Source organism: Pseudorca crassidens, chromosome 15, assembly GCF_039906515.1.
Source record: "Pseudorca crassidens isolate mPseCra1 chromosome 15, mPseCra1.hap1, whole genome shotgun sequence".
Taxonomy (NCBI): Eukaryota; Metazoa; Chordata; class Mammalia; order Artiodactyla; family Delphinidae; genus Pseudorca; species Pseudorca crassidens.
Window position 1 is genome coordinate 3,049,456 of NC_090310.1, and position 13,146 is coordinate 3,062,601.

Below are 13,146 nucleotides of genomic sequence, written 5' to 3' on the forward strand. Positions count from 1 at the left end.
CGGCGCTTGCTTTCCTCCCCTCTGATCCACGTCTTTGCAGAAAAGTTTCCTTTGAATTCTGACCGTTTGTCGAAGTGCGCTGAGCAGGCTGTGTTCCTGGAGCTGTCATCAGTGAATTATGGAACCAAAGATCCTCATCACTGGAGGAGCCCCTTGAAAGGCCCTGTAATTAGCTGATGCTCAGACGTGGGTTAAAATCTTAAATACCAGGGCTTCCCTGGTGGCGCAGCGGTTGAGAGTCCGCCTGCCGATGCAGGGGACGCGGGTTCGTGCCCCGGTCCGGGAAGATCCCACGTGCCGCGGAGCGGCTGGGCCCGTGAGCCATGGCCGCTGAGCCTGCACGTCCAGAGCCTGTGCTCCGCAACAGGAGAGGCCACAACAGTGATAGGCCCGCGTACCGCAAAAAAAAAAAAATTAAATAGCAGCTTTTATGGGTATTTCTGGTTCCGTAATGCTTTGCTTAATTAGTAACCTTTGACTGTAGAGTGAGCAGAACATCTCCTCCCACACTTTCACGGCGTGCGGTAAAAGGGGCAATTGCAAATGTGACGTCTTTCCCTTTGATCCTGCTTGCCGGCCCGGTGCGTCTGGGAGCCCCGCCGTTCGCAGCTGTTGGCTGTGTCTAATAGCCAAGATAACACCCGGGCTTCTCCAAAGGCTGCTCTGAGCAAGGTTTTCTGTAACGAAGATGCTGGTGGTAGCACTTGGGTGCAGACAAAACTGGTTCCATCCGAAAATGTAAAGAAAAAGCCCATTTAGTGCTTATTTGTGCATAATAGTAGCCATTTTCTTAACAGCCACTGTTTCAGGGAGTGTTATGGGCTAATGAAACGCAGCGTGGGCTGCAGAGCGCTGGTCTCTAGATAACTACAGGGCAGCGGAGGTGGCGGGCCAGTGCCCAGGAGCCGCGGGCGAGGCGCTCACAGATGCCCGAGGCGGCCCAGCAGGGTCTGCGGCGGTGGCATCTGGAGACACACCTTCCGCGGAGAACTTGGGGTGCGGGGTGGAGTGACGCTCTGTCTCCCACGTACACGTCCCCCCAAGGGACCGGATCAGGGGCTGAAGAGTGGAAGGCCGGGCTTTGTTTCCTTTTCCTTTTGCTGACGTGCTCCCCCGAGAGAAAGCTTTCGGGGCGTACGGGGCCCCGTGTTTCCCCATCATACCTGGTCCAGGCCTCTCCCAGTAAATCTCTCCTGGCGTCGAGTTCTCGGGAAAAACACTTTGTTTTGTCACAGTTGAGGCCCAGGCTGCTGGGCTTGCAGCCAGCACGCTGCCTGGGAGTTCCAGGTTGGGAGCCTTCCTGCCCGTCCAAGGCCTCATCTGTCCCCTCCACGCCTGCACCCACTCCGCACATGCCGAGGACCGGTGGGTTCCAGCCCCGAGCTGACCTCTGGGTGCCCCCATCTCCAGCGCGGAGGGAAGAGGGACTCACGGAAGAAACAGGGCACCGGGACCTCACGGCAAGTGAGGGAGAAGCAGACAGCCGTGGGCCTCCGGGAGGCTCTTCACGACCCTCCTTTAGAACGAGGACGGGGAGGTGTGCCCACGTCGGGGGAGCAGCTCTCTGAAACGTTGCTCTCAACGGTCTGCTTTGCTGCGTATGATTCCCAGTGATTTCTCCTCTTTAACAGTCCATCAAAGCGTTAAATAGCAAGTTGGGAAACATAGAGGCTTAGGAAGACCGGAGGTTCCCTGGAACAAGACACTCAGATGCCCGGCTCTGCCCGGGGCCGTCCAGTGTTCCATCCTCAGCTGGGCCCGGCTGTTCGCAGGATGGGACCAGCTGGGACCTGCCAGGAAGTACGTGGCCCCAGGAAGGCCGGGGAGGGACAGGCTGACCAGCGAAGACGGTGCCAGAGCGGAAACCGGGCACGTCAGAGAGGAGCCGTCCTCGGCACGAGGCTGCCGGGGGTGTAGGAGACCCGTCGCGCTGCCAAGGGCCACAGGGACGGGGACCTGGCCCACAGAACGAGCCCTGCGGCCTCTCCTGGCCTCGCTCCCTCGGGAAGACGTTGGGAGAGTAACAACGCCTTAGAGCCTCAGCGTCGGACTCACACTTATTAAGCACTTAGTAAACACAGCACATAATAAAAATATTAAAGCCACAGCAAGTGTTTGAACTCGAAGAGCTGCTCGAGTGGCTGTGGCTCCGAGGAAGGACCGTCCTTGCACTGGGGGTGTTCCTGGCACAGGCCCGTGGGACAGCGCAGGGTTCAGCCCCGGGAAACACTGCAGAGTCAAGCCAACCGCCAGGCCAGCCCCAGACTGGGCCCACCAAGGTCAGCGACCTGCAGTGCTCAGGACAGGAGGTGCTGGAGTTCCACGCGGGCCTCCGGTCAGAGGAGCAGGTGGGCCGCGTCCCCGGTGGGGGCAGTGTGGGTGCAGCTGGGAAGGAGCAGCTCGTGCAGCCGGAAGCCAGCTGGGCGTCCAGCTGCTGGTGGGAGAGCGTAGTCACAGGGAGCCAAAGCCATCCCGCGTCCAGCCGTCCCCGGTCCCCTTTCCCAGCAGAGACCTTCCATCCTTTGTCTGTGTGTCTTCTGCCTCCGACGGTGTGCTCTGTCTCTGGCAGGGTCTCTGGCAGGGTCACAGGCCAGACGCTTTCTATCTCATCACTTCAAGGTCTGGAGTTGGGGGTTCCTGATCGCTAATTCTCTCTCCTCCTTCCCTCCATGTGGGTGGCATTAGGGCTGTTTGCGGCCCTTTTGATAAGCATCTGTCACCATTTCAACTGTAATACGCCTTGACTGTGGTTGAATTTCTTTTTCATAATAGGAAGAAAAAGAGTGACATTTTTTCTGAACAGTCTGTCACAGATGCGTAAGAGGGCTGTCACTCCTCTGATGGCTTCTTCAACGATGGCCCAGCCATCTGGGTAGATTTGCCGAGACGGGCCTCAGCTCTGTTCTGGTGTAACGCCTCTGCCTGAGCGCTTAGGTACTGAGGGGTTAGGTGACGGTGAAATATACACTCGGATATTTCAAAATGTTTATTGTTTGCTTGACTGTCCATGATAACACCCTTACGATGACTTTTCTCTTTTATTTCTCAACTTGCATAGGAAATCTGTACAAGATGAACGGTTTGAAGTGGCTTTTTTGTTCATTAGTCTGTCAGATCCTTTTAGGTCCTATTATGGGACTTTTAAAAATAAGACAGGAGAAGAAAATACTGCAGCGTAAGTGACAACTCAAGTACAACTGAGGGACACGTTTTACTACAAATGTCATTTCCAAAAAATAGAGGTCAATGCACATGTAAATCACAAGGGTCCAACTAAATTAAATTTTACGAGAGTCATAGTTTCCTGTTCTTTTTGAGGACCGCTAAAATTCTTCCATCCTAATTCTCTTGTTGGAATTTTAGATTTGCCTGTATGTTTCATTTTTCTGGTCATTAGGTTTTATACTTGTTTCATTTAGTCATACATTCATCCAGCAAACATTTATTAAGCATCTACTGTCATACAGGTTTCAGGATTCATGCTACGTACTAGTAGATTACAAAGATGGAAAAGTTTTAGTCCCCACCTCCAGAAACTCACAATCTGGGCGGAAATGTGGGAGGGATGATTGAGATGTAATGTAATAATCAATAAAAATGAGGCTTGTGAGAATTGTTATAAAAAATGTTGCCAAGACAGTAGCAGAAAGAAAATGGGTAACAGAATAGGGTAATCAAGGAGGGCTGCATGTAGGAGGTGAACTCTAAGTTGGGCCTTGAAGGGTGGATGCACAGTATTTTGATGGGGAGCAGGGCATCCCAAACAGAGAGAATAGCGGAGTGAAAGGCGTGGCGCCCGCCGTTTTAAAATGTGAATTTCACTTCTATTCAGGTAGAGTGAGGCCAATAGATCAGGAGACAACTCCCTGAAAAGACCATTTGTTTCTCACAGATCCCAAGAGAAGGGAGCACATGATGCCGGGCAGGGCCACACAGGGAAGCACCAGGGTCTCCCAGGAGGCAGAGGGGGGCAGTGTGGACCAGAGACCTCACTGTGGTTTCCGTGGAAGGAGTGGACAAGGCAGGGTGGGCAGGCTGGGGACGGGCTAGTCTGGACCATTCCAGCAGGCTGTGGGGCACAGGCCCGTCCCTGGTTGTCTGGTACCTGCCCTGGGTGATGAGGGCAGGGGGACAGTGGTCCAGAGTGTGGGAGCCCCGTGGAGGAGGGGGTGGGGTGAGGGCTCTGGGTTGGCTGGTTTGCATTGGAAAGGTGTGCTCACAGGTGAGTTGTTTGTTATCTCTAGGACCCGGCTGCCCTGGGAGGGGCAGTCCCAGCTGGGTCAGCCAGGCCCTGGATGTCAGGGCATGAAATACAGAAACTAGAACTGTGGCTGATACGCACGTGGTGAGGGCTGAGCAGCTGCGTGGTCGGGCCCCGTGTGAGCAGGTGGTGATGGGAGGCGAGACCGGAGGGGAGCCAGGAGCCGGTGTGAGCAGCCTGCAGCACCTTTACTAAGGGTGGAGGTTGTTTGTGTCTGAAAACGTCGGCAAGAGCCTGCATCTCCTGGTCTCTGAGCACGGGCCAGGGTGTCTCGGCGCTCCCCACGCTTCACCCCAGCAGAGTCTCCCGACGGGCCTTCACTTCGGAGCCCCAAGGCCAGGTCCCCACATCACACGAGCATGTGTCGGGCCGGTTCCAGCTTTCCGGTCCCTTTCCCGACCCTCCACACACACCCCACTCCGTGAGCGATGGGGCCCAATCCTCGCCGGCACTGCAGGATCTTAGAAAGTGGCACCAAATCCTGCCCCGGGGTGCAGGACGGCGTGGGCAGTCCTGTTTGTCCTTGAGAGGCTCTGTGTCTGACGGGAGAGAAGGGACAGACACAGATGCCGTCCCCCCCACACTTGTGACAGACATGGAGGAGGCCAGCCTCGCTGTCGAGGCAGGGAGGAGAGGAGCCAGGGGTCCGGGGTCCCACGGCAGGACAGACGGAGACAGCGGCTGGAGGGCGGGCGGGGTGCCGAGACCGGTCCTGAGCCGCCCGGCGGCGTGGAGCCGCTCTTGTGTGCGGGGCTTGGGCCAGGCACAGGGGGCCCACAGACTCAAGGGAGGCAGGCCCCAGGGGCCCCCAGTGCAGGGACAGTCGTGCGTGCACACGTGGCTTCCAGGAGAAGCCTCTTCTTGGGTAGGGGAGGACTTGATGGAAAAACTGGTTCCTAGAAGGGTATTTCAGAGGAGATGTGAATAAGGTGGCAAAAACCTAGGCACGCATGGGGGGAGGTAAGACTGGGGGGCTGGCCTCGAGTCTGCGGACAGTGAAGGCCGTTCAGTGGAGCCCGGGCCAGCGGGTAAAGCCGTGTGCCGTCCGAACTGGATGACGACCCGGTCTCTCACTTTATGGCCGCAACAGGTGAGGCCCAGAAATTTCTGAGGCCTGAGTGTTGTGGGCATTGTAGGCTGGGCTGTGTAGGGTGACCGATGGGGAAGGGGGGCCTTCCCGAGATCAACAGCCAGGGGCTCCATCTGACCTGTGACTTTCTAGCTGCTCATCAGGGAAGCAGGCTCGCGAGGCCAGTGGCCATGACCGGACACGAGGGCAGGCTAGCCGGCAGCCCTGAACTTTGGTCTGTTTTGAGGAAGAGAGGCTTTTCTAAGAGATGTCATTCTTTTCTTTTAAGTCACTGAGCTTGACTATCCAAATAGTTCAAGCGACCGGTCAGGAGCTTCTAAACTGGGGTCCTGTCAGTGAAATCAAGTGAAGGTAAGAGAGGCCGAGGGGCCTCCTAGCATCGGGCAGACGGAGGGGGGTGGGCAGCAGGCGTCGGGGGTGAGGCCCTGGCTCAGAGGCTGGAAGCAGGAACGTCCTCCCGGCGGTCAAGAGGCACGAAGGCCGCGCTGGGGTCTGAGCCGTCCTCATGGAGGGACACCAAATGCCAGGAGGAAGGAGGACACTGCTGAGGGGAGAAAGGAGGGGCCGGGACAGACCCGGGAGAGATGTTGTTTCGGGATCACTGCGGGCAAAGGAGGAAGCAGAGGAGAGGTGGCTGGGAAGCCAGATGGGGCCAGGAGTACCCAGGGTCACAGACCCAGGAGAGCAGCATTTGAGATCGAGGGATGTTTAAGGCAGAGGACCAAATGGTCATTTCACAGCCCTCCTGCTTCCGAAGATAAGAAGAGTGTTAAAGGGCTTCCCTGGTGGCGCAGTGGTTGAGAGTCCGCCTGCCGATGCAGGGGACACGGGTTCGTGCCCCGGTCCGGGAGGATCCCACATGCCACGGAGCGGCTGGGCCCGTGAGCCATGGCCGCTGAGCCTGCGCGTCCGGAGCCTGTGCTCCGCAACGGGAGGGGCCACAACAGTGAGAGGCCCGCGTACCGCCAAAAAAAAAAGAGTGTTAAATAGTTAAAAAGTAAATGAATAAGCAACTAGCAAGGTACTGGGGAGGAGCGGGGAGGGCGGGGACCCTGCTTCTGGCTGTTTCGGAGCAGGAAAACTCAGTCAGTGCCAGAGGCACCCCGCCCCGCCCCCACCAGCTCACGAGGGCTGCAGGCTGTCCAGACTCTTCGGGAACTGGCCTCGAGCCCTGTCCACCCTGAGTCCCCTCCTGGCTGTGCTGCCATCTGCCAGCAGTGCCGCGCGGAGGGGCTGCAGCTGTCTGGGGCTCCCTGGGAGGCTCCACTGGCTCAGGCACGGGGACACAGCTCAGCCCGAGGGGACTCGGGAGCTGTGCAGGTTGCTTGGCCGGCAGGTTTTCCTCCTGACACCGGGGTTTGGCAGGTTTCCATAGAGTGGATTCTTCGAGCATCTTTTCCCCTCTCCTTAGCTCTGGGTGAAAGGAGAGCTGCTGCCTCCCGCCCTCCCCGTCCGGCTCGCCTCTCCCTGCGCAGCTGCAGGTCCACGTGCTTCCTCTCCACGTGCAGTTACCTTGTGGGCCAGTTAATGCCTGTTCTCTGAGTGGCCACTGATCCCTGGCCCCCGGGTGCCGAGCTCATCATGGCAACGGCGGCCCCGGCAACTAGGGCTCTGATGGGAAAACCACATGGCAAAGCTGGCGGGGTCTGGGACCCCAGGAACTAAAAGAGCAGGTGTGTCTGAAGGCGCCAAGTGCAGGCGGGCCGTGGGAGCAGCGGCCCAGGGCCCTCCCGTGGAGGTGAGCAGCCTCCCCTGGGGCTTTAGCAGAGGACAGCGGGCTCCCGGTGGGCCCTAATGACCACCCCCGCTGAGTGGCATTTGAAACGCGTGGCATTTCTGTAAAGTGCTGTTTGTTAGCATTAAAAGAAAAAGAAGGAAAAAATTGTTAAAATCCCAGCCTCCCCACGGAGCTCTGGTTGGTTTTATCCTTAAAGAATCCTGCCACACTCTCTGCCTAGCCGCTTGCTAGGCAGAGAGCGGCCGCTTGCTTCTAGAAAGTCCATCGTAGTGATGGTCTTGAAATCCAGCCAGAGAGCCCAAGGAGCCCAGCAGGGACCAGAGGACTCCCCTTCCGCACTGAGAAGGCTCCTGTCTCTTTAGATCCAAATGTAAACCTTTTATTGTAGAAATTTAACCCCCGCCGCCGCCGAGGTCTAGAACTACAATCGTGTTTTCGGTAATAATTTGTTTCTGGAGCTCAGTGCCAGGCGGCCCGTTTTCAATACTGCCCTGGAAGTCACACACACGTTTGTCTGTGTGTTAAACCAACGGGTCGGGCCCCGAGTTTGGGCTGGACCCTGGGGGAGGTGCTGGGGCTTCAGTGGCAAGTCAGACCCTGAACCCACGTTGGGGGCTCGTGGGACAAGTGGCAGCAAGTGTGGAAGACGCCTCGGGAGGAGGCGGGAGACACACCGCGTGCCCTGTGGCGGGACGCAGGCAGGGTAGGTCGCGTGGTAAACACATAGGTTCGGGGGCCAGGGGGTCTCCGCTGCAGCTTTGCGGCTCCACGTGAGAGCATGAACGTGGGGCCGGCCGTACACGAACCGGTGAGCGAGGCCGTGCACCAGTGAAACTTTATTTACAAAGCAGGAGGTGGGCCGGGTTCGGCCTGCGGGTCGGAGGTTGCAGGCGCCAGCCAGAACTAGAGCCTTGCTGAGTAAGTCTGCCTAAGGCTCTTCTGCCTTAAGGACTCTGACTGTGTTTGACTTACTATTTAGGATTTGGCCCAGACCCTGTAAAGTGAGCTGCAAACCTGTAGAGGCCGCAAACCCAGAGGTTGCCGCTGTGCTGCTCTTCTAACGGGTTTCACGTCGCATGTTGCCGTCTCCTTGCGGCTTCCTTCCCCACACTGACTCAGTCTCCGCCTCGGGTGCTCTCCCCTGAACCACCTTCGCACCTGCTGCTTCCCTCATCCGTGAGCAGCATAGATCTTCCACACGCACTGCGTCTGAGCGAGAACTGGGTGTGATCAGCCCTGCGCCGGGTCACGTGGAAGGTGCCGGCACAGCACGGAATTAGAACATCGCCTTCTGGCGGCCTGTGGTGGGGGGATAGTGGGGGGCGAGGGGGTCCCGTTCATGGGGGCTTCCCAAAGGCCTGGTGCTACCCAGACCCGAAGGAGCTCGCGGCCGCGTGAAGGAGCGGAGGGCTGGGTGCGCTTGGGACTATATGATGCCATTAGGTCGTGACGGCTGGGCCCGCAGGGAGAGCGGCAGGCGGGGTCCGCGGAGACATGCGGCACCCACCTGAGCCCCCAGAATGTGGCCTCCATTCAAATCCAGGTCTTTTAAAAAGGAGCCAGAGCGCTGCTGGGGGCGGGGGGCGGGTGACCTCTGGTGTCCCCACCCGACACTTGTAGGTTACACTCATCAGAGCGAAAGCCCCACAGCCAACCCGCAGCCCCTTCTGTGGGGTCCCGCGCTGCAGACGCGGAGGGCTGGCCGCCTCGGTGCAGGGCCCCGGACTCCGGCCGCGTCCTCCCGATGTCCCTTCAGCGGCTCGCTGCTGTGCTGCCTCCCGGGCTCGTTACCCGCTCTGGCCTCCTGCCCTTTCCCCGCCATACGTTTGTGGCTGGTCATCCCATGTTTTATTTTGACGCTTTCTAACCGAGGTGAAATCGTGATAAACATAAAGTGAACCGTGTTAGCCTGTACGGTTCACGAGTTAGCGCCTCTGCAGCGTCACCCACCACCTCCATCTGGTTCCGAAACCTTTGCCGGGCTCCACCCAGCCCCCCATGCCCGTCAGGCCGCCGCTCCCCTTCCCCTGGCGCGCACCAGTCTGCATTCTGTGTCTGTGGGTTTACCTGTTCTGCATATCTTATGCAATGGGATCATGCAGTGCGTGGCCTTTGGGGTCTGGCCTCGCTCTCAGCACCACGCTTTCGAGGCCCGCCCACACTGTAGCAGGTGTCAGGGCCCCTCCCTTCCCCGGCTGAGCAGTGTCCGTCCTGTGGCCGCACCGCGGTGAGGCCCGCCCGCGCTGTAGCAGGTGTCAGGGCCCCTCCCTTCCCCAGCTGAGCAGTGTCCGTCCTGTGGCCTCACCGCGGTGAGGCCCGCCCGCGCTGTAGCAGGTGTCAGGGCCCCTCCCTTCCTCCGCTGAGCAGTGTCCGTCCTGTGGCCGCACCGCGGTGAGGCCCGCCCGCGCTGTAGCAGGTGTCAGGGCCCCTCCCTTCCTCCGCTGAGCAGTGTCCGTCCTGTGGCCACACCGCGGTGAGGCCCGCCCGCGCTGTAGCAGGTGTCAGGGCCCTTCCCTTCCCCGGCTGAGCAGTGTCCGTCCTGTGGCCGCACCACGCTTTGCTTCTCCGTCATCCCTTGATGGACACTCGCGCTGCTTCTTCCCTTGGCCGCTGTGAGCAGAGCGGCCATGAACGTGTGTGTATGAGGACCTGCGGAAGAACCAGTTTGCACTTCTTCTGGGTGTAGACCCAGTGGTGGAAGCGCTGGGTCACGTGGTGATTCTAGGTTTTTGAGGAGGTGCCAAGCCACTTTCACGTGTTTAGTCAAGGGTATTTGGAGTTTTGCGCTCAGTTTCTTGGGGACTCATGCCGCGCGGCCCCGTGTTTGCTGTCCCCCTCTCATCCTCCGCGTCCGTTTCTCCAGTTTACCAAGGTCGTTTGAATTCTCGTGCCACCCTCGCATGACCACCTGCCAGCCTGCCTGGGACAGGGATGCAGGGACATGAAGAGAACTCAGAGGCTTCCCTGGCTCGTGGTGACTCGGGTCCCCCCCGTTGTTCTCTCGCGGAGACAGGCCCTGGGGCTCTGCAAGGCGGCGCGAGTGGGGCAGAGAGACTGGGGCAGGCAGAATTTGACGCTGCCTCAGAAGGTGGCGAGAACCACGAGATGTGTGGCTCGGGGGCAGGCTGGGTGGTCCTGGGAGGGTCGGAGCCACGTGAAAATACCTCCAGGGCAGCCGACTGGACGGGAAGTTCATGGACGGGGAATAAATCAGCAGGAATGGGTCCCTGGGCAGGACCAGAGGGCGGGCAGGGTGCCCCACTTGGAAATGGCTCAGCTGTGCCCCGAGGCGGGTCCTTACCACCTCAGCAGCGAGTCCCCTGCGGAAGGACCTCTGGTGTCCCGGCCAGCGGCGGTGTCTTTGGTGTGTGTTTGGGCAGAAGGGGTCAGGGTGGGAGCGGGAAAGGCTGAGGCCGCTGCTCGGCTGCAGTGGAAGTGGCTCTGAACCCTCCGTGAGGACACCCAGCCACCCAGGTCCCGTGGGGTCCTGGGCAGGTCTCCTCTGACGAGTTATCCCCTCAGCAGGAATGAAGGACCCGACAGCCAGGTCCTCTCCTGCACCCGCGGCCTCAGAGCGCTCGGGCAGTTGTGCCCAGGTCCTGACTGTGAGCTGGTGACCGAAACCCCCCCAGACCCAGTGGCACGGACAGAGGAGCCCACGTCTCAGAGGCACGGGTTGGGGGTGTGCACACACAGGACTCAACTCGCCCCACTCGTGGGGGACACTGGGCGGCCGCACGTACATGAATGGCAGCCTCCGCCCTGTGTCGTCCAGCTGGTCCCAAGACCTCCCTTCCCCAGGTTGGAGCCGTCGGCGACGAGGAAGAGTGGGTTACCCTCTACGAGGAGGAGAATGAACCTGACGCCCAGACGCTGCAGATCCCGAACCTCACGCCCTACACTCATTACAGGTGAGAGCAGCGGGCCGTGAACCCCGCACGAGGAGGGGGTGCCCCCACCCACAGGTGGCCCCATCTGCAGTAGTGAAACCTGGCTGCATGAGTGTAGGCGAGACACTTCCAGGTGGACCTAACAGTAAATTCAACCTTTCGGGGCACGAGACACGGTCGAGTGTTATTCCAGGGAGGTGGTACCCGATGCTAGGTCAGCCACGCCCCCTACCAGCAACGCCGCTGACCAGGCAGCCAGCAGCACGGCTGGTACATTAGGCTTAGTAGCCAAGGCCCACGTGGTTGGAGATGTGGTGCTTTTCTTTACAAGACTCCACGACCTCCGGGGACTGTTACCGTGCTGTGTGTACACAGAGCAGGCGTCCTCAGAGCACCCTTCTGCTTCCCCCTCCCCGCCCAGGACTAGCAGTGATCAAGCACTTAATGTGCCATTTAACCTTTGCTCCTTGATCCTGAAACCTGTCCAGGCAGTACATCCTTGGCCTTAACAAAGGGTAGGCTGGTCATGGGCTGGTAGAGACATCGTGACTCCCCCATAAGGTCACTGAAGGAGGTGGAATTTCCAGTTATCACCAGATGCTGAGTTTGATAAAGTCGCTGTTCTGCCAGGATGGATACATTTCATAAGATCGGGGAACAAAAGACTAAGAATGACTAATTCAGGGAGTAAAAGGTGAGATGTTACGTCTTTTTGCGAAGGACGCTTTTTCAGTACGATACAGCAGGCTTAGGGGTTTTGGAAAAAACCTGATGAGAGATGCTGTTTAACTTACATTCATTTTATCATCCTTCCTAAGATTAGAGCAGATGAATCAAGATACACTTGTTTTTAGAGAAAAACATTCAGCATAAAATGACCTGTTGGGATGCAAGACTTGCCGTGGGAAATTAGTATAAGCTATACAGTCATTTCCAAGATCAGAAAGTGTGATTAGAGATCAGTGAACCTGTCTTAAAATCACATAAACTTAGGAAGCCCCTCTAATTAATATGTGTGTCTACTTAGGATATTTGTCTGGTATATAAGTTCAATTCGAATAGTTGTACATTTTAATAGAGAAGAGATAAAAACTGAGAACATTAACATCGACTTTAAAGAACATCTAATTCCACCCTCGTTTTATAGACAAGGAAAAAGGCAAGTCAGCGATGGGGTGAGAGTCGCAGGGTGTGGAGTCTGGGGCCGTTGCTCGTCTCCTGAACCAACAGAGGATGGGTTGCAGGGCACCCTTGGTCGTTAAGAGACGCTGGAATTTCAAAGCTGTCATCTGGTAGCGACGTTGTGGCATTCCACTTCCGTTAAAGAGCTACTTGAGCTCTAATCCCCTGGTCTCGCCCTGAACTTGAACCAGCCAAGGGCATCTGACGGCACAGGTTCTGGCCACGTAACCCATCCAGTCACGCTTCCCTCGGAACGGGAAACTTCTGAGTTGCGGTGCCTTTACCATTCTGTGGAGGCTTTTAGGGCAAGAGGCCATATATGTAATTCACATTTTTAATGAAACCAGGTGGAAAGAGCATGGCCTTGAGCAATGGCCTCTGTGATACGGGCAGACACGTATCTGCCCCCGCCCACCTCGTACCCCTGGAAGTTGTGGGCGGGTTTCCATCCTTCCACATTACCTCTTGTGCAGAGTAACTCCGGTCGTGGGCTTTGCTTCCAGGTTCCGAATGAGGCAGGTGAACGTCGTCGGTGCCAGCCCCTTCAGTCAGTCCTCCCGGGTCATCCAGACCCTGCAGGCCCCCCCGGACGTGGCCCCCACCAGCATCACCGTCCGAACCGCAAGCGAGACCAGCCTGCGGCTCCGCTGGGTGGTGAGTTGGGAGGTGGGGGGCCTGCGTGGGAGCCCAGAGCTTAGTCATTTCCTAGTCTTGCCTTGTCCCGGTCCAAACTAATCTCATCGTTAAACCAGGAAGTATTGCATTTTGCAGTCGGTGTTGGATCTCAGAGCAGCCCCCGCTTCTTATTAATTAGTAGCATGACTCACTGGCTTCTTGGAACCGAGGAATATCTTTGGGGAGGAAAGCCGCTGGCCCTGCAGGCTGAACCTGTTAAGTCCTTAAGCCAGGTTGACACGGAACCAATACTCGGTATTTGTAAGAGAGCCAGGTTGATATTGAATCAGAACATTTCCCCACAAAATTA

The 13,146-nt window shown here is 57.7% G+C and overlaps 1 protein-coding gene across 4 annotated transcripts in view; it reads left to right on the top strand.

The window, feature by feature from the left end:
• SDK1 (sidekick cell adhesion molecule 1) overlaps positions 1–13,146 on the top strand; it is an 826,998-nt gene that overhangs the window by 710,690 nt on the left and 103,162 nt on the right. For all 4 annotated transcript variants that reach the window (XM_067705385.1, XM_067705387.1, XM_067705386.1 and 1 more), the window contains exons 23-24: positions 10,891–11,000; positions 12,665–12,815. In XM_067705385.1, coding sequence (XP_067561486.1) covers positions 10,891–11,000; positions 12,665–12,815 — 261 coding nt within the window. The remainder of the gene's footprint in view (positions 1–10,890; positions 11,001–12,664; positions 12,816–13,146) is intronic.